Genomic DNA, 20,067 nt, shown 5'->3' on the forward strand with positions numbered 1-20,067 from the left:
GTGATTCAACACGATGGTAAAAGCATACGTCTCAGTCCGCGGGCTAACCCCACATCTGCGGGACGAATGGAGGCGAGGGAAAGTTGATTGCGCGGCGTGCTTATTAGAGCTGATTCAACTTGTATCTCATTTTCAGTGGGTTTAAATGAAACATTGTTGGAACTTCAATAGATATTAGCTTAACTCCGCTAGGTGGCAAGCGTTTATTTTTAACGGAACGGGAGTTTATGCCCTCGGAGAATAACTCGCGTCGACAATCGTCATGCAATCATTGAAGTCAAATCAAGACGTGAGTGATAAGGCAGTCCCTTTAAACTCAGGAATGGCTTAGTACCATTAAATCGAAATACAAAAAGTGTCCGGTGTTGTTATCAGCTATGGGGAAGCAAAATATTACGTTAAGATGAGTCACACGGCTTGTGAGCCGAAGGTCCCGGCGCTGAATTCGCGGAAGAATGCCGACAGAGGAGCTATACCCGGTAGATTCTATCTACTTATACTAAATTTTCATGGGAAAATGGTTTTTTAATACGTAAAAATTATAAAGAAGGAAGATTGTTCCGGACTATTAATAATTTTTCTATTCATCACTGGCGGCATGACGGTAGTTGCGCGGTTATTTAAATAGCTCACTTTAAAAAAGTGATATAAACACCGGAAAAATCTGATTTTCCTAATATCCCGGGTCCTATGTGCTACGTATTATCTTTGGTATGCTATTTGGAAGGAGGTAACTGATAGCTGGGGTCATTAGAGCCATGAAGTAAGGGCTGGGGGGATAGGAACCCTATATTGGCATTAGCCAGGTTGTAATGATAGGCCTTAAAGGGACGAGGGCTTAACGTCTCATCTGCTGGACAGAGTGGTGCACTGGAAGTGCCCTCCACATTACTCTCAAGTAGGGATAGGGCCATCTCTGATAAGTTTCTGCTACTGCCAGGACTTGAACCCAGGCCCACAGGGTGTAAAGCCTTTGTGATGTATTAGCACAATTTTGCTCTCTGTTACTGGGGTTAATTTGGATGACTATCCTCAGATATCTCATTTCTTCAATCTCCAATCTTTGTTTGTCTGCAGGTGGTTAAATGGATTTCCTGAAAACTGCTTTTAATGAGAATATTTTCGAAAATTAGCTTCTCTGCGAGCATTTAGTATCACCATTGCGACATTTCTCCTGGGTAACAGATGTAATCTTAGCGCCAGAAATTCTAGCAATTCTACCATGTTATTCAACCATGGGAAACATTGTTCAGGAATGCAACGTTGTTTTTCTCAAGGTAACACGTCATCTGTGGTGTTGCTTGTGAGTAAATAAGATTATTAGGCTTCATTTTCTTGCCTCCAATAGGGCCTTTCCTTGAGTATAATTTAATCCAGGAAACATATATCTGATACGACTGAAAAGGAATTCATGCTCTTTTACCATAAAGCCACACATAATGAGACTTTTCCTGGATCCGGTTCTGGCTCAAATCAGAACTATACAAAAGTGTTCTAAAAATTTCTAAAAGGGGTTCTAAAAATAATGAGCAAGAGTTATCCTGAAAACTATACTTCTCCTCAATACCAACTCTTGATTTTACACACTTTGATTTTACACAGTGCCCATATTTCGGTCCCTCCAACTGCGTAAAATCAAAGTTTTACTGTATACTGAAAAAATACAAGTAAGGATGAATGGCTCCATTTTCATTTGTTTGTACCTTAGGTACCCCCCAGTATTGTGTGTGCAATTTCTATCCAACATGTTTTCTTTTTTATAGCTCATATTTTGATTGATGTGAGTTTGGTTAACACATTCCGTGGGGAAGACTTCTTAAGCAGTCATGCCACCTCCCAGCCCATGGCAAATTACTGCTTATACAGTCATGGGGCCTGTGATGGTTCTTTTGATTCCCCCACAGTGTTGCCGCTGGGTAGGGTTCTCCTTTCAGTCCATCATCATTAAAAGGGTAGTTTCCTTCATCAAAGAAAACGAAAGGCATTGATTGCTGTTCGTTACCCACCATTAGTGTATTCATAATATACAAATTATTTGGTTTTAGAAATACCGGTTTAGACAAATGGGAATGGTCAATTTTATCCTCATTTGAAAAAGGCCAGATTGGCGCCCATGCGATGCCACTCCACGTGACGTCACAGGGACCTAGTTTCTATACGAGTAGATTGGAGTTTTACATGAGAAGTGTCAGTGACTCTCTCATGACTCTCTGAGTGAAACTCTCTGGATTGGATTGAAAGATACAATTTTTGAATGTTTAGCTACTTGATACTTTTTTCCTCACTAGTAAAGTGAAAATGTTTGTTTAAAAAAAGTAGGGATTCGTGGAGGCAACAGACATATCTTTTTTCAAATCCAGGTGCAGATTGAATCTCTGAAATCTAGTGTTGGATCTTGGAATAGTTTCAGATCTAACAATAAGTGCATTTGTAATTTCATGAAGTGATTGATACAATCAAGTTTTATTAGCTAGTGCATATACTTTAAACAAAGTTACTATCTCAATTTTCACCGTGGAATAAATCATAAATATTACTGAATTATTTACTTATTACCTCACCAAAATAACTTCTCATGCAGAGACAGTTGTAGTAAGGTATTTTTTGCTTGATTCAAAATGTCTATATTACTTAAAATTGACCTAAAACAAATATTTGGAACAAGTTATTGATATGGGATCTGTACTACAGACAATAGACATACACAGTGCGCAACATGCATGGTACCCATAGAAAACTTCTGGTGCCTTTGTCTTTCTGTATAATGTTTTGTTAGGCTATTTTACTGATAATACACTCTGCATGTGTTTTCATATATACATATATTCACTACAATAGAATTTTGGTTGTACCTTAAAGAGAAGTTTAAAAGTATGGTTGTGGCAATAGTATTTTCGTGTTACTGATGGAAAAATTTCTTTTTTGTAGGGTCATTCCAGCTATGTTACCCATCTGGATTGGTCTACAGATAGCCAGTACATACAAACTAACTCAGGAGATTATGAAGTTCTTTATTGTAAGTATAAATCAAAATAGTTTCCCATTCAGTGGAGGGATACAGGCATATCTTTTTTGCATGGATAGGTTTTCAGGAAGGGTCACGGGTTTAAGTGACGAAAACTCATTATTACGAATAAAAAAATGTTCTGGTTGATCTGATTGCATCTTTGCATGTTTTTGAAGGAGCACAACTACCAGAAAACATGAAGCCTTTGTGTTTTTATAGCATATTATGCTTGCTTGCTCATTTTTGCTCATTCTGCATGTACTGTTCATTTTAAATATGTTGCAAAACAAAAAATTTTTCACTCACAATTAGTGATGGTACGTTCAAATAGTCGAATCACCGAATACCTCGAATAATGACTTTTTTACTCTATTCGATATTCGATGACACAAAGTTATCAATTATTCAAATACAGCAGACTCCCGATTATCCGGCTGCGGTTTATCCAGGTTATGGATTATCCGTGCATGATTTTCACTCTTGCTCAATTTTTTCTGCGATTTTTATTTTTATAAATTGGATGCAAAATCATCAGAATTACGGCATTAACCCGTTAACGCCTGAATTAAAAAGTTTCTGCGATTTTTGTGGTAATCATATGTTTTAATACGAATGAAAATCTGAGTCATTCAGTGCAAATTTTATTCTTTTATCTCTAATAGTTATCGAGATACAGCCTGGTACCATATGGTACCGCTAGGCGTTTAAGGGGTCAAAAAATCTAAAATTGAAAAATTTTTCTGAAATCACATTTTTAAGCCAAAAACGCTAAATATTTATTATTTTCCGGAAAATACATTCATTTTCATCCAAAATCACGCTCAAATATCAATAATATTCAATTAATTATTAAATATTATTGTATATGAAGTAAAAGTTATGCATAATTGACGTAGCAATCAAGAATAACATGATTTCGGTGTGTCACTCAGTCGTTGCTGCACATGGAAATGAACAAAGCAGTCACGGCATTGCATTTCAAGCATTCTGTTCTTATTGTACTGGTTCAGTTTTCAGTAGCACACCATCCCCGCTTGGACTTGGAGTTTATTTGTTGGTTGTGCCCGTCGAACCTATCAGGGGCATTGGAAAGAAGATAGGCCGTTGTCAGTTGAATGCAATCCTTGAAACATGAATCAATTACAAATCTATTTATTTAGCCAAGTACCCCATTCCAGTCGCACTTCTAGTAAATTGAGCACGTCCTTGATATTTTAGGGGATCCTTGTATCCAGCTGTGATTATACCACTGGCCATCGGAACTCAAGCTGAATTATGTTTTTTCACGATTTCCGCATCAGCATCCATGCGTTAGGCGTCATTGCATCCAGAATCCAAGTAAAAATGGGCCACGAAAATTTTGTCGACCCCTACACTATCTTTCCCAATTCATTTTTCGTAGGCTTTCACATTCCTGAGTTTTACGAAGTAGCTATCTGAGCTATTGATGCACCACACTTTCTAGCCAAACCTAATTAGCCTCCCCCGCATGAATTGCTAACAGCCATGTCTTCTAAAAGAGAACATTATCGACTCTTTGAAACTCAAGGACTGCTTTTCTCTGAAATATCCGCCAAATCTTTCTTTTTCCATGCCCATAAAAGGGCGCATTTTCCATATATTGTATGATTTATCCATAGCGGTGTAATCACTGCAATGAATAAACCTACAAAATTGTAGAAATCTGTTACGTCTCATTGTGTAATAAACGAGATTATATCTGGCGTTTAGTGCTGCCTCACAATAGTGCCTTTTACTGGGAGTCGTTTTATGCCAACTTACAAAAAGAATTGCAACAAATATTTTCAGTACCTCATGTGTTATATTTGGGTCATAACAGTTGCAGAACTGTACACACCTATTCGACTCTAACACTTCGTAAGGCCATTTTCGTCAAAGAACAGTTCAAATATTCTAGTTGGGGATGCTTCATGAAACAGTGAGTTGGTAATCAGGATTACGAGAAATCCTTTCGTGCTTTACGATCTCTTCATCATCAAAAACGCGTCCTTCCTCCCTATTTTTATACCTTTTGCGTGCTTTACGGCTCTGTCCAGTTTCACTACACTTCTGAAAATTTTCAGACATTTCTTGAGATAATCTCAGCTGACTGTCCACTTTTTCAACAACAACTTCAAATTCGAGCAAAATTGGCATCCACTCGTTATTCCATTTTCCTCAGTCAGAAGGAAGGTATTCATCCTCTCTTTGCAGCAGCACATGCTATATTATAAGCAGTATGTGTAAGTTATTTCGGTTTTACTAGCACATGAAAGTGTGAAAAGTGTCGGAGTGTGATTGAGATACGTTAGACAAAAATTAGGATTACGCTGCTCTTGTCGAAGTGATGCCTGTCGCGTGGTCGTCTCTCGCCGCCAGCCGTCATTGAATTTTCCCCTTAGCAAGCCCCCTTACTCCCCATCATACCCCCTTCCTAATTGAGTACAGGGATACTCTTCCTATTCATGTTTTTCTAAATAGGATTCAGGTATGCAATTATACCTCCCACTCCTTGAGCCCTCGTGAGGGTACGAGATTCTGAAAAATTGCGGACAATTTAGACCCTTATGTACTTGGATGACGTCCTTATAACACAAAAATTAATTTATGTACGCATTTACTATGTGTTATAACATTTAAATAACGCAAAATTTATAATATAAATTATGAAAAATAAATGATTGTAAAATAAATAACTGTTAGAAAACGAAAACAACAGAAATATTCGTATTTACGCTTTCCGCCAAAACATGGTAGTGCAAGCGCCTAGCGGTACCATATGGTACCACCAAAATGTTTTGCATCATAACATCCCAAATATTAGGCTCACATACAAAAACCATGCTTAATATGAAATGTACATGTTATAACAATCATAATTACATAAAAACATCTTCGTACTATGAGTAAATAAGACGCAAGTAAAGAAAATCGTAATGCTTGCACTAAAAATTCCGTTTTTTTCGCATAGCTGAAAATTCTTAATTTTCAAACGGCTCTAAATACGTTAATTTCAGCTTTAAAAAAGCAAACTTTTCGGGAAAATGTAAATAAAAACATTCTTACTATGTTTAAGCTCTCAAAACTCCAAATAAATAACAATAAGTGACAAAAAAGTTACGTTTAGCATTGCGCTACCGGCTGGTACCATATGGTACCGCTAGGCGTTAACGGGTTAATGCAAATTTTGTGTTAATTGCAATTTTCTCCAGTTCATGGGCGATTTTCACCAACACAGACGCGGTTTTCACCATTTTTTCTTCTGCTCATGCTTCTCCCAAGAAATTGTTTTTCGAGGCGTATATTTAAGCCGTAATTTTTTCACTGCATTGGCCGCTCACCGATGCAACAAATTTCCACGGGCCGCCGATCACGGCACAGCGCCGTGAAATCCAAAGAGCCGTCTTGTCGGAAAGTGGCCTAAATTTCACAGCGCTGTGCCGGGAATGGCAGCTGGCGATTAGTCGTTTCCGCTGAAAGCTGCCTCAATGTAGCTCCGTGTGTATTTCACGGCATAGGCGGCGCACCGCAGCTTTTTGCCACTTTCAGAGCCGGCTTTGCTCTGGCTGTTGTCAACAGCATGGCTCCGTGCTTTCAAATAACCATTGGTCTCAATGCGTCTTCAAAAGAGTCGAATCGCGCAGTTGACGGCACGGCATTGTCGACCGTCAGCAAGGCAAGGTTCAATCCGGCCCGATGGCGAGCTGTTTATGGCTTGAAATACACCCAGTGCTACCTTGAGGCTACTTTCAGATGTGACGACTTTTTGCTGGCCGCCGTTCACGGCACGGTGCCGTGAAATTCAGGCCACTTTCAAACGAGACATGTCTCTCACTTTCAAACAAGACATCTCACAGCACTGTGCCGTGAATGGCGGCCCATGGAAATTCGTCAGAAAGCGGCCAATGCAGTGAAAAAATTACGGCTTAAATATACGCCTCGAAAAACAATTTTGTGGGAGAGGCATGAGCAGAAGAAAAAATGGTGAAAATCGCGTCTGAGTTGGTGAAAATCGCCCATGAAGTGGAGAAAATCGCAACTAACACGAAATTTGGGTATTCGCGGGAAAACCCTGGAATTCGTGTTAAAATTTTCGTTATCGCATTTGCGACTTTTGCATGTCCCTAATAATAACATATTGTGTGTTTTATGTAAATTATTAACATTACGAGACATTTAAGTGAAAGTTTGTATTACCCATGTTTTCTGATTATTCGTGCCGTCTCTCCCCATCAGTAGCCCGGATAATTGGGAGTGTACTGTACACAACACAGATCGGCTGTGATTCTCCTCAAATCCGTTGAAAATTGTTGGGTCTTACATGAAAGTTAGCGCATTTGATTGATATAATTATTTAATAATATTTTTATGAAAACTTATCAAGGAAGCGCTAAAATATGTAAAATGCTGAGGTATCCACGATAACAACACTAAGAAGAATGTATGCATACGTTCAAATGCACGCGAAATTGCGTCTTCTTTCTCTGACTCCCTATTGTATGATGAAATTTACATTTTACATATTCTAATTTCAAAGTAATTTTCAATTTCTTGTTTAATTTAAGTTTTGCAATGAACACAAGAAAGCTTTACTTTATGATATAACCTTCAATATGCATGTAATAAAAAACAAAATAATTGCGGTGCTTCACAAGTGCAAGTTTTATGTAATCGTGGGTGACATATGCATCAGGATTTAGGAGTCGTATTGAGTCGCTTGTAAACTTTAACTCAGGGGTGAGGAAATGAACTGCGCAATGAGAGTACTCTGTACACTCTTTATTGCAGATATGCTGGCTGTATTTTAGAGCAGAATGATTGTTGCAATGAATTTATTTTGCCTTATATATATATGTGTGTGTGTTTGTGTGAGAAAATAGTGTGTGATGCTGAAATTGTTTCATTTTACAGGGAACGCAAGTTTATGTCGACAAATCCCTCAAAGTTCGCAACTCAGGGATGTTGAATGGGCAACGCACACGTGCACACTGTCCTTTGGAACGATTGGTGTGTGGCCTGAAGGTGCTGATGGCACGGACATCAACAATTGTGATCGCTCTCATGATGGCAGCCTAATGGCAACTGCTGATGACTTTGGAAAAGTGAAACTCTATTCTTATCCTGTGTGCCAGCCTAAGGTTAGTACTTTCTATAATATTGATTTTAACCTTTTCATGGAAAGGAATGTTTTTTGGAAAGAGCATCATCCGGCACCTTGTGGAACCACCTTACTGTCTTTCGATGGGTGCAATGATACGATGAAAGGGTGTCAGCAATGTCAATGCCACCCTTTACTTATTCAATCACCCTCTTTGGCTTGGTAACCACTTCCCCTCTTCGATTTCTTTTCCCCGATGGAATCATCTCTAATGTGAAGGTGGTGGAGATCATCAATACGTCGCGCTGATCTTTCCATTTCATTATCATGGCTCCACTTCTTAAGTTTTCCATAGCACAAATATTACCTTTCTTTAATTTAGCAGTCGTAATTTCTTTTGGGATCCCTTTCCTGTTTTTCCTAATGGTTCCCACAAAATGAGTCTTTCTCTCCGAAAGCTTTTCCAGAAGCTCAATGGAGGTGTAGTAATTGTCTGTGCATGCCAATCGTCCCCGGTCCAAATAAGGTTCCATTAAATTCATGACTATCTGAGTAGCCATATTGAGATTTGCACCATACGTGCATTTCCCTTTCCCAGCATAAATAATCACTTGGTGGGTGTAACCTGTGGGGTTGCATATTTTGAAATCCTTCACACCGTGCCTTGCTGCCTTGAAGGGCATATATTGTCTGAATATAAGGCACCCACGGAATGGTACCATTGACTCGTCAATGACCAGGAACTTTCCTGGTGTTTTAACTTCCTTGTACCGCATTTCAAGCGCATCCAATTGGGGCTGAATTTTATGCAGGCGGCCAAAGTTAGGATCATTTGGACCAAAATGCCAAAATTTTAAGGTCATCTGAAAGCGATTGCGAGACATGACTTTCTTAGGAATACCATTTTCATGTATTGTCGCCTCAGACCAGTAGTCTGTAATTTGAGGTAGTTTGATGAGTCCCATTCAAATGCGAAGGCCTAAAAACTCTTTCATTTCTTTCCGAATGATGTCAATCCAAGTTTTTACCCTGCTAGAGCATTTAAGTTGGTGGGATGCAATATGGTTATTTGCATTGATATTTGTCTGTGTCACCTTATAATCGATGATTTCATCGGTAAGCAATAATTGGTAAACATCCGTAGGCATCAGTGAACTCTTGTTGCATTCTAGATTTATTAATTCTGTATCTGTGAACGGAATTACATGTTGCCCACCAATGAATTGTCCCCATGGTGTTTTATCTTGATTATCAGTGTCAGCATTCAGACTTTTTCTATTATGGCCTTCATCTACGGAGAAAAATGAAGAAAATCGTAAAAGTTCTTCAAACTGTCGTCAAAATTACAGCTAGAACCTTTTATGATCATTTTGTTTTGATTAATTAGCATGGAAAAAATCATGAATACCCTCCCTTGAGAATTCATTCCTCACACCATTCTTTTACTAATAAACGGTTTAAAATATCTTCAAAATAAATCTTGAATGAATATTGAATAAATAAAAAAATTGGTAGCTGAGCGCAAAATATAGCGTGTAAGGTTGGTAGGATAACTTGTTACAAATCAACTACTCTCTTCTATAATTCCATAATATAATAAGCTACCAGAGCCATTTGAATGCATGGGATGACTCACCTCACTACAGCAAGAGAGTGAATAAAAATGCGAATGGGGCATCATATCTGTATTAGAAGAGGAAATATTATCTGATGATGCATACGGGTTCAGAACACTCTGAATCAGCGGTGTCGTCATCAAAAAATCCTTTGAGGTCATCGATGGAGGCCGAGTTGTCAGAATGTAACATACACTCGATTTCTTCTTCGTTAAAACGTTTCTTTCCTCCAATAATGCGTCTCGGAGTGCACATGATAAAGTCACTAAACTGGTTATCACTTCCGTATCAAAGGCACAGACACAGCGACACTATTTGGTATACAGATACGCTCCTCACTCGGTTAGGTCTGAGCGACGACTGACAGAAGGTACAAAAGCTCTGGAAATGTTATTTGAAACATTGTGTGGGTATATAATACCTCAACACTTCCACTTGAAACATTGAATGATATAGCCATTGAAATGTGTTACTCCCAAAAAAACAGGAAACCGAAGGCGAAAAAAAAAATGAAATTCGAGCTGAAATGTGTTACCAATAGCCTCCCCTCATAGGAGAATACATTGTCTCATCAGTGCATTAGGAAATGTGGCTTAAATTTCAAGTTCTATGCATCACTTGATTATTCAATGAAAACGCTACTTTGACGCCAATAGGCATCTCACTAGTTGCGTCCAGCAACAATGCGAGATGCCATATGGCGGCTCACTAACTCGGATTTAAAATAATGTGAGACACCCTATGGTGGCGCGTGGCAGGGAACATGTTAATTTGTGTGTGAAAGATGTCTCAACTTGTGCAATGAATCCATTAAAAAGTTTTTGTTCTTATAAAATATTCCATTTTTATTTCTGCTCATTGAATTTGTGTTTGAATCCATATCCATCTAACAATGGCATTTGTTCTTCTTCCTCAGTCTCTCTGCCACACGTATGGAGGCCACAGCAGTCATGTGACCAATGTAAATTTCCTGGTGGATGACACCAGGCTGATTTCATCTGGTGGTGCCGATACAAGTATTATGCAATGGATGCTGTGCTGATGGGAATACTACCTCTTTATTGAGTCAATTTTAATCGTCTTTTTTACCCTTATATAAAAGGTATTTCTTCCCTCAGGTTCACTGTCTAGCATTATTTTGTAAAAATCGGAATCACTCATTGTGCTGTATTTAAAACTTGTTAAACTGTTTAGTGCCTGTGTGTATTGACTTTATGATAGGGATTTGATAAAAGTTATATGTATACAACCAAAACAATGCCTTATTTTTGTAATTTAGTTATGTTTAATCATCGAATGTTTTATAAAAAAAGTGCTGTAGTGGTATGTGGAATGTTGCAGCTAACTGTGAAATATGAATTATGTAAAGTAACATTATATTTGGTGGAATATTTCCAGGATTATGAATTTTGATTGTATAGAAAAACATAACCTTGACAAAATATTTCCTTTGATCTGCTGGAATTTCAAAGAATGTGTAAAGTTATAAAGGTTTCACTAGCATCACTGAAGCTATGTTTTTTTTTAAGTGCTTTCAAATTGGAAACATTTATCCTGCAAGATTTATTGCTGCACAAGTCACATCTCCTAAGAGTAAAGGAGCTATGTTCATGTATTTAATTGTTAAGCTTTTAGCTGTGAAAGTTTAAATAAACAATTCTTTTTAGAATTTTTGCATTAATTCCTTTTTTCTGCTGTAAATTTAGAATACTGTATATGTCTGAATATAGTCCCCCCCTTTTTTTCCAAAAATGCCTGTGGTAAAAGTAAAGGGGGGGGACTATATTCAAACGCATTTCTTTAACTTTTCCCAAAACTGAAGCCTCAAAATAAGGGGGGGACTATATTCAGAGGGGGACCATATTCGGAGAAATACGGTAAGTTTGTTGCTACATCATTTTTTTCATTTATGACCTTCACCATGCGAAGAAAAATGACCAAGACATGCTGTACATTTTGTAGTATAAAAAAATATGCTCTCAGCTGGTTACTGTGTGAATATGTAATTACATATGTGTTAAGCTCTCAGTAGAAAGAGGATTGTACTTAAAATCGATATTTTCTGTGAGTTAAACGGAAATTTCTCATTTGTCATTACAATTTCTTACTTAATGTTCCACTTTAACCAATGTATTCAGTTTATATACGTGCCCATTTATGCCCAATTTTATTACATATACTGATTAACACATTCAATCATCATCATCATTAGTCAACAATCCTAAGATTGGTTAGACGCAGCTCTCCATTTCCTCTCTCCTATCTGCTAATCTCTTCATAGCTGCATATTTATTCTCTTTTACATCCTTTATAACCTGTCCTATATAACTCATTCGGGGCCGTCCCTTGCCCTTTTTCCCTTCCACTTGTCCTCAGCGATTGTCTTCATCAGACCATCGTGCCTCAAAATGTAGCCAACTAAGTTGTCCCTTCTTCTGCTTAATGTTTTTAGGCGGCTTCTCTTTTCTCCCACTCTCCTTAGCACTTCCTGGTTACTCACTCGGTCAATCCATTTTATCTTCATCATTCTTCGGTAGCACCACATTTCGAATGCTTCCACTCTTGACTTCTCTGCTGCTGTCAACGTCCAAGCCTCGCTCCATAGAGAAACATACTCCATATGTAGCATATGATGAATTGTTTCCTTACTTCTATGCTGGTATTTTCAGCTGTAAGAAGATTCTTCTTTTTGTAGAAAGCCCTCTTTGCCTGCGCTATTCTATTGTGTATTTCTTTCTTGCTCCGTCCATCGCTGGTAATTCGGCTTCCCTGGTAAGAGAACTCGTTCACCTATTCAAGCTTATGCTTTCCTTGGTTGATGTTTGTTTTAGCCTCCTATCTTTTGCTGCAAACTAATATCTTAGTCTTCTTTTTGTTGATTTTTAGCTGATATCTGGCCATTGTCCTTTCCATGTTTGTCAACGTCTTCTTCAAATCCTTCTATGTCTCGGCTATGACTGCTATGTCGTCAGCAAATCGCAGCATACTAAAATTTTCTCCGTGGATATTGACACCCGAAGCTTTCTGCTTGATTTCGTTGATGGCTTTCTCTATGTAAACATTAAAAATTAAGGGGGAAAGCGCACAACCTTGTCTCTCCCCTTTTCTTATTCTTGCTTCTGCACCGTTTGGTCCACATTTGATCACAGCTACTTGGTTTTTATACAAACTATGAATAATTCTACGATCATTGTAGAGTACGCCGATTTCTTTCAAAATTCTAAGCATTGGATTCCATTCCACGTTATCAAAGGCCTTCTCTAAATCGACAAATGCTATGAAGGTTGGTTTGTTTTTCTCCAATCTCTTCTCTATGATCATCCTAAGAGCCAAAATTGCTTCCCTTGTGCCCCTGCTTTTCCTAAATCCGAATTGGTCCTCATCCAGGAATTCTTCTGCTCTTTGTTCTATTCTCCTGTAAATGATTCTTGTCAGAATCTTCGACCCATGTGTATTCAGGCTTATGGTCCTAAATTCTTCGCACTTCTCAGCTCTCTTCTTTTTGGGTATGGGAATGATGATGTTCTTCTCGAAGTCACTAGGTAAATCTCCTGTTGAGTACATATCGCAGATAGTTTTGTACAGTTGAGTTAAGACCTTTTCTCCTGCATTTTTTATTAACTCTGCTGGAATGTCATCTATTCCTGGGGCCTTATTCTTTCGCAGGTCTCTTACTGCAGCATCAAATTCCAATCTTAAGATGCTTGCTCCAATGTCATCCTTTTCAACTTCACTTTCCTCTTCGAGAACTTTTGAGCTAAGTTTGCTCCCGTTGTATAATTCCTCCAGGTATTCCTTCCATCTCTCGGCTTTGTCTTCGTTTTCAATTAGAATGTTTCCATTCCTGTTCCTTATGCTTTTACATTTTGTGTTTCGTTCCTTGAAATGGTTCCTCACTGTTCTATAGGCCGTTTCCACTTTCCCTTTTACGAGGTTAATTTGTACGTCCTCACATATGTTCCTCATCCACGCTTCTCTGGCTTTCCTCGCTTGGCGGCAAATCTCGTTCCTTATTCTCTTGTAGCAAGCCTGTCCTTCCTCAGTATTCGTATTCTTATACTTTCTCCGTTCTTCAATGAGGTCTAGGATTTCATCTGTGATCCATGGCTTTTTCTTAACACATTTTCTTCACCCTAGAACTTCTCTAGCGGCCTCCTGAAATCCACTTTTTATGGTGGTCCAGTTATTCTCAACTGAGTTTTCAGACTGATCTAGTCCTATCTTGCGCTTCACTACTTCTTTAAAGGCCTGTTGATTTTTTGGCTCCTTTAGTTTCTCTAATTGCCAGGTGTTCTTTGCTGATTTCTTCAATTTCTTGAATTTCAGATGGCATTTCATCATCACTAGATTATGATCACTGTCGTTATCTGCCCCCGGGTAGCTTTTACAGCCCTTTATCTGGTTTCTAAACCTCTGCTTCACTAAAATATAGTATAGTTGAAATCTTCTTTTGTCTCCTGGCATTTTCCATGTGTATCTTCTTCGCATGTGATTCTTAAATAGAGTGTTGGCAACCACTAATTTGTGTTCTGTGCAGAACTCTAACAGCCTTTCTCCTCTTTCATTTCTATTTCCTAATCCATATTTTCCGGTTATTCTTCCATGCTGGCCTTCGCCGACGACAGCGTTCCAATTACCTAAAACAATAAGGTTTTCTTCCCGAGAGGGTACATCGGTCAATTGTGAAACACATTCAATGCAGGCCTGATTTTCATGAACATCGTCAGAATTGGCGGATAAAATAAGAAATATAAAATAAGAAAAATTGAGTGGTTTTCGCACCATAGCTTCTGTTCAAATACTGCTATTTTCAAACGACATACATGGGTCGAAAGAGGGAAGCTAGCTGAAGGCCATACGCACAATCGGAAGACTCTGAAGTGGATATTAGTCACGTACGGAGGCGGAGAAAGGTCCCCAGGGGACACGTCAATGGGGTGGTTTCCTATTACTTTTTCATTGCCTTAATCGAAAGATTATTACTCCTGGAGTACGCATTTCATGCTCTTAGATTTTTAAATGATGAAATCTATTTTTTGCGATCAAACGAAAAGTGAAAATTTTCAAGCGTGCGAAAACGCAACGGCTAAGTAGGAATGATGGGAAAAGTCCACGTGACGTATTTCTGGTTCCCACTGCCGCCCTGTGAGGTGACCTTGAGGCGAGGCTTGAGCGCTGATATGACGCAGGCTGCTAGCAGGTAGCAGAGTACCCTGCTAGCAGGTAGCAGAGTACCCTGCTAGCAGGTAGCAGAGTACCCTGCTAGCAGGCAGCGCTTGGCTCAAATAAGGATTATTAATACCTTATCAAACGAAGGAAACTTTCCGACCATAGGCAGTTTTAATTGGTGATTATTAAGAGATGTTTCCCTGAGCTTTGTAACTCATTCATGCATTGGTAATATCAAACGATGTAAAACTCCTGACTACTCGTATAGCATCTAGGCCCCTATAATGTCACATGGAGTGGCATCGCTTGGGTGCCAATCTGGCCTTTTTCAAATACGGTTAAAATTGACCATTGCCATTCGTCTAAACCGAGATATCTAAAACCAAATAATTTGTATATTATGAAAACCCTAATGGTGGGTAACGAATAGCAATCAATGCCTTTCGTTTTCTTTGATGAAGGAAACTACCCTATTGACGTGCTTTTAGCTGTAAGTTTACATGGACCATTTGCACATTATTCCAGCCATCTCCTCTCCCGTCATGGACTTCCCTCTTCAATTCTTTACTTGTTTTTAATTCGTATTCACGACCTCCACTTCCCTCGCCTACCAAGCATTTTCTATAGCACAATTTTCAAAATACCCTCCCTGCTCAGCACTCACTCTATCCAAACCCTATGTCTCCTCTGTAACTCATCTATAATCTTTTTCCTCTTGACTAGCCTGCCTAGCACTTAGTCATTCATCTTCCTCTCCACGTCCACTTCACTCTCTCTACACCCACATTTTTAACACTTCATCTCTTCTTCATTTCCCATGTCTCTGCACCATATAAAGCATTACCTGCCAGATCTGACTCTTCACACAAGCCTATTCCTTGAACCCTTAAATAATGATGCTTTCATCATCTCTTTCCTGTTCATGAATGCTTCTTTTTCTAATGCAGCTCTCTTCCTGACAGTGGCACAGCGAGGGGAGAGGTTTTGTGGGATAAAACCCTCCCCCAGAGCTCAGAGAAATTTTTAAGGTAAATCCATTTTACTTAATAGGATTGATATTACTAATAGAATAGTGTAATGATTAATAAAATATCCCTCAGAAAGCCATAAAACTCACCATTTTGAACCATTTATCTTACAATTCCGCAATTTATTCATCACGCACCTACCGCTTATCCTGGTGGTTATTCCATACCCACACACACCCTGGTATTAGTTACACCTCCAAGCTTTCAGAATAGGAGATGAGCGTTTATGCTCCGGACACTGCCAGCTGAGTGGATTCTTATATTGTTGGGCTACTAGATGAGCGGATTTGATTCGGTGGGCGGTTGTTGAGCATTTTTACAGTGGAGATATCGATAAGTTATAAAAAAAAGCACGTAAATGATGGATCAAAAGCTAAACAGATATTACCCAAATTATTTTTTTCAAATAAACACCAAAATTTCTGTTGTTCTGTTGTCATGCAATATTCAAGAATAGACATTGCCAAGGTTTATTTAAGTATAATGGGACTAGTCATGGTGATATCTTTACGGTGTCACCCACAGTGCACAAATTGTGCGAAAAATCCACAGAGGAAAAACCATTCAACCGGAATCCCGGTCAAGGCGAATGATTTTTCCTCCGTGGATTTTTCACACAATAGGGTGGTTTCCTATTGTTTTATTATTGCCTAAATCGAAAGATTATTACTCCTGTAGAACGTATTTCACACTTTTAGATTTTTAAATGACGATATCTATTTTTCGCGATTAAATGAAAAGTGAAAATTTTCAAGCGCGCGAAAACGCAACACGTAAGTATGAATGCCGGGAAATCTCTCCGTACGACGTATTTCTGGTTCCCGCTGCCGCCCTGTGAGGTGACCTTGAGGCGAGGCTTAGCGCTGATACGACGCAGGCTGCTAGCGGGTAGCTGAGTACCCTGCTGGCTGGTAGCGCTTGGCTTAAATAAGGATTATTAGTACCTTATCAAACGAAGAAAACTTTCCGACCTTAGCCAGTTTTAATAAGTGATTATTGAGACATGTTTCCCTGAGCTCTGCGCCTCATGCATGCATTGGTAACCTCAGACGATGTATAACTCCTATCTTCTCGTATAGAAACTAGGTCCCTGTGATGTCACGTGGAGTGGCATCGCATGGGCGCCAATCTGGCCCTTTTCAAATGAGGATAAAAATGGACCATTGCCATTCCTCTAAACCGGTATTTCTAAAACGAAATAATTTGTACATATTATGAATGCACTAATATGGTGGGTAACGAATCGCAATCAATGCCTTTCGTTTTCTTTGATGAAGGAAACTACCCTATTACCAAGGTTGCATGTAACAATTTTCAACAGAGAATGATTTGATATCCATGCAGCTTCTGAAAATGAAACCAAGAATATTATAGGCCTTAGAAAATTCACATCATCAATACATTATTTGACTATTAATTGTGGTTTAAATATTACACTGACAATGAGACCATGTGTGAACAGCATAGACGGATCCAGGGGGGGCATGTGCCCCCCTAGACCCTTAAAAAATATGCAAGTTTTTTTAATATGGTCCCATTATCATTGCATTTGTTTGGTATCACCAGAGATGGGCAGTATCGAAAATACTTGTATTTGAAATACGTATTTTCGATACTTTTGTAGTTTGTAATTTGTATCAGAAATACATTTTCTGAGAGTATTTTGCATTTTGTAACGAAAATACATCTAAATAGTAGTTTGTATTTTTAAAATACATTCAAAATCAAAATACATGTAATGTTTTTTGTGCATAAGTAGAAAGAGCATGCGACGAGATGGCAGGGATCCCGAATGAGTCAGTATTAGCCTGCCAGCTATGGGACAATAAATTGCCCCTTAATTTACTTCTGTAACACCCGTAGGCCCTTGTATACTTGCAAAACGTAGTCGCGTGTGGAGTATTTTGCAAAACGAAGTTGTGCATTGAGTAATTTGTGGAGGGGAGTTAGAGTCTGACGCTGTTCCCAAAGGAGCAGGAGACATTTTTCTCCATTTTATTTAAGACATTTCGCCATGGATAATGGTCAAATTGCCAGTTTCCTATAGATACGTAGCAAGAATGTTTGAGCCTCTCATTCTAAAAATAGTTCATATTTGAATTTATTTTAATTTTTTATTAGGCAAGAACTTCGGTGAAGGCATGTATTTCGTATTTTAATAGAGTATTTTGAAATTACATTTGTATTTAGTATCGAAAATACAATTTTTAGAAGTAATTGTATTTTGTATTTGAAATACAGATTTTAAAAGTAATTTGTATTTTGTATCTAAAATACATTTGACATGTATTTTGCCCATCTCTGGGTATCACGATGGTATCCTTGCTATCCCCCCCCCCCCCAGAACAAAATCCTGGATACGGCCTTGTTTGGGCCCCCCTCAGAAAGAAATCCTGGATCTGCCCCTGGAAAACAGCATACTCTATTATGAGTTTTCCAAAAAACTATAATTTTTTATATATGGAAATTTTCCTCTACAAAATTTTATTTTTTTACATTTTTCTATGCTTGATTGAAATCAGTTTTCATGATAACATGGAGAAAGTATCTTGAACAGAATTAAAAATATGAAAAAATTTTAAATCATTAACATAAAGTAAATGATTTTTGGAATTTAGGTAGGCTCCAACATCATTTATAAAAATAAAAAATAGAAGAGGTCCAATTGGTGCGAGCCTTGTAGAACTTCAGACACTCATGCGTTGAAAGAATTTGAAACTGTTCCATGGATTTTAATCATAAGTTTCCCGTTGGACAAATAGCTTTTAAGCCGAGATAACATGAGCCCAAATGCTTCAAGTTTTGCTGTTGATACATATTAAATGATTTGTGTACTTTGTTAACAGCCCTTGTATAATCGCAATAAACTGTATCTATTTGAAAATGACCATGTAAAGAAGAGGTAACATAGTATTGGAAGGATAATAAGTTGGTGGAAGTAGATCCTACCACACCTGAATCCATGCTATTCCTCAACAGGAGTGTTTTTCACTGATTGCTTAAATTGTATAAATGACCAAGTTCTCAAAACTTAGGCTATAGTACAGACTGGATAGTGCCAATCACCACTATAATACACTGGTATAACATTTGCAAAATTTAAAATTATCTGGGAACAGTGGCGTAACTAGGAATATGTATTGGTGGGGGAGGGGAGGAGAAATGTGTCGCATACGCGAAACGTTTGCAGGGTGCACTCACCCTCCCTGACTCCTTGATCTTCAGTCGGTGACTCATCTCACTGCCAAGATATTGATAAACGATCTTTAATCTAAGCAGACACTGTCATTAAATGTGAAAACTAGACAATAGTTTTAAATAATTTTTTCATTTCCTCGAGGTTTCAAGGAGGGGGATCTATCCTTCAAATCTCCCCCGTAGTTACGCCACTATCTGGGAATACACCAGTTTCTAATGACTGTTGAAGATGATATAAGGAGGCAGTGGCCTAACTATAGGAATATGCTTTGGGGACGGGGAGGCTTGGTGGGCCTCGGACCAGTGGCGTAGCCAGGAATTTCGTTTGGAGGGGGGCCCAAAACCAGAGGTAGAAATTTTTTAAAAACAGGGTACTAAGTAGAGGGTTTTAAACTATTTTTAACCCTTTTAATAATAAAAAAACTTCATTTTACAAAGAAATCATTTTATTCATGATATTTAAATATTTTTTTCTTTTGTGAAGCAAAGTAATTGTATTAAAATATTTTGGGAGATTCTGAACCCCTCTTGTGATGCCACCACCCAGGACCCCTCTCCCCCCTAAGGCAACGGGAGTCTGGGGCTTGTCCACCGGAAAAGTTTTGAAAAATGATATCCACCTAGAAATACATTTTACATCATTTTAATTAATGATCTTTACCCAAGTAACATTTTTGGTTGGCCCTCTGTTGGCAGATGGTGGGACACAGCGGTTGGCCCATGGTATGATTTGGCCACCTCGCCAACCGTATCCCAACCAACAATTCCCCAACGATGGGCCAACAGAGCATTACAGTCGGGCCTTCGTATTCCCAACCAGAGGCCAACCCCTCTCCAACGATACACCGTTGGCCCTTTTAAATTCTGCCATCCGTTTCCCAACAAAAGCTATATTTTACTGGCATTTCTCATTTTTATAGAATGAGAGTTAAATTAATTTACCTTCTCACT

At 38.5% G+C, this 20,067-nt stretch overlaps 1 protein-coding gene across 4 annotated transcripts in view; it reads left to right on the forward strand.

Moving 5' to 3' along the window:
• The window catches only part of LOC124154502 (echinoderm microtubule-associated protein-like 2), a 444,841-nt gene extending 433,451 nt beyond the window's left edge, over window positions 1–11,390 (forward strand). For all 4 annotated transcript variants that reach the window (XM_046528280.1, XM_046528281.1, XM_046528282.1 and 1 more), the window contains 3 exons: window positions 2,929–3,016; window positions 7,919–8,145; window positions 10,638–11,390. In XM_046528280.1, coding sequence (XP_046384236.1) covers window positions 2,929–3,016; window positions 7,919–8,145; window positions 10,638–10,763 — 441 coding nt within the window. In that variant the 3' untranslated portion in view covers window positions 10,764–11,390. The remainder of the gene's footprint in view (window positions 1–2,928; window positions 3,017–7,918; window positions 8,146–10,637) is intronic.
• Window positions 11,391–20,067: the final 8,677 nt, after the last annotated feature.

The sequence above is a fragment of the Ischnura elegans genome, chromosome 2 (assembly GCF_921293095.1).
Source record: "Ischnura elegans chromosome 2, ioIscEleg1.1, whole genome shotgun sequence".
Lineage (NCBI taxonomy): Eukaryota > Metazoa > Arthropoda > Insecta > Odonata > Coenagrionidae > Ischnura > Ischnura elegans.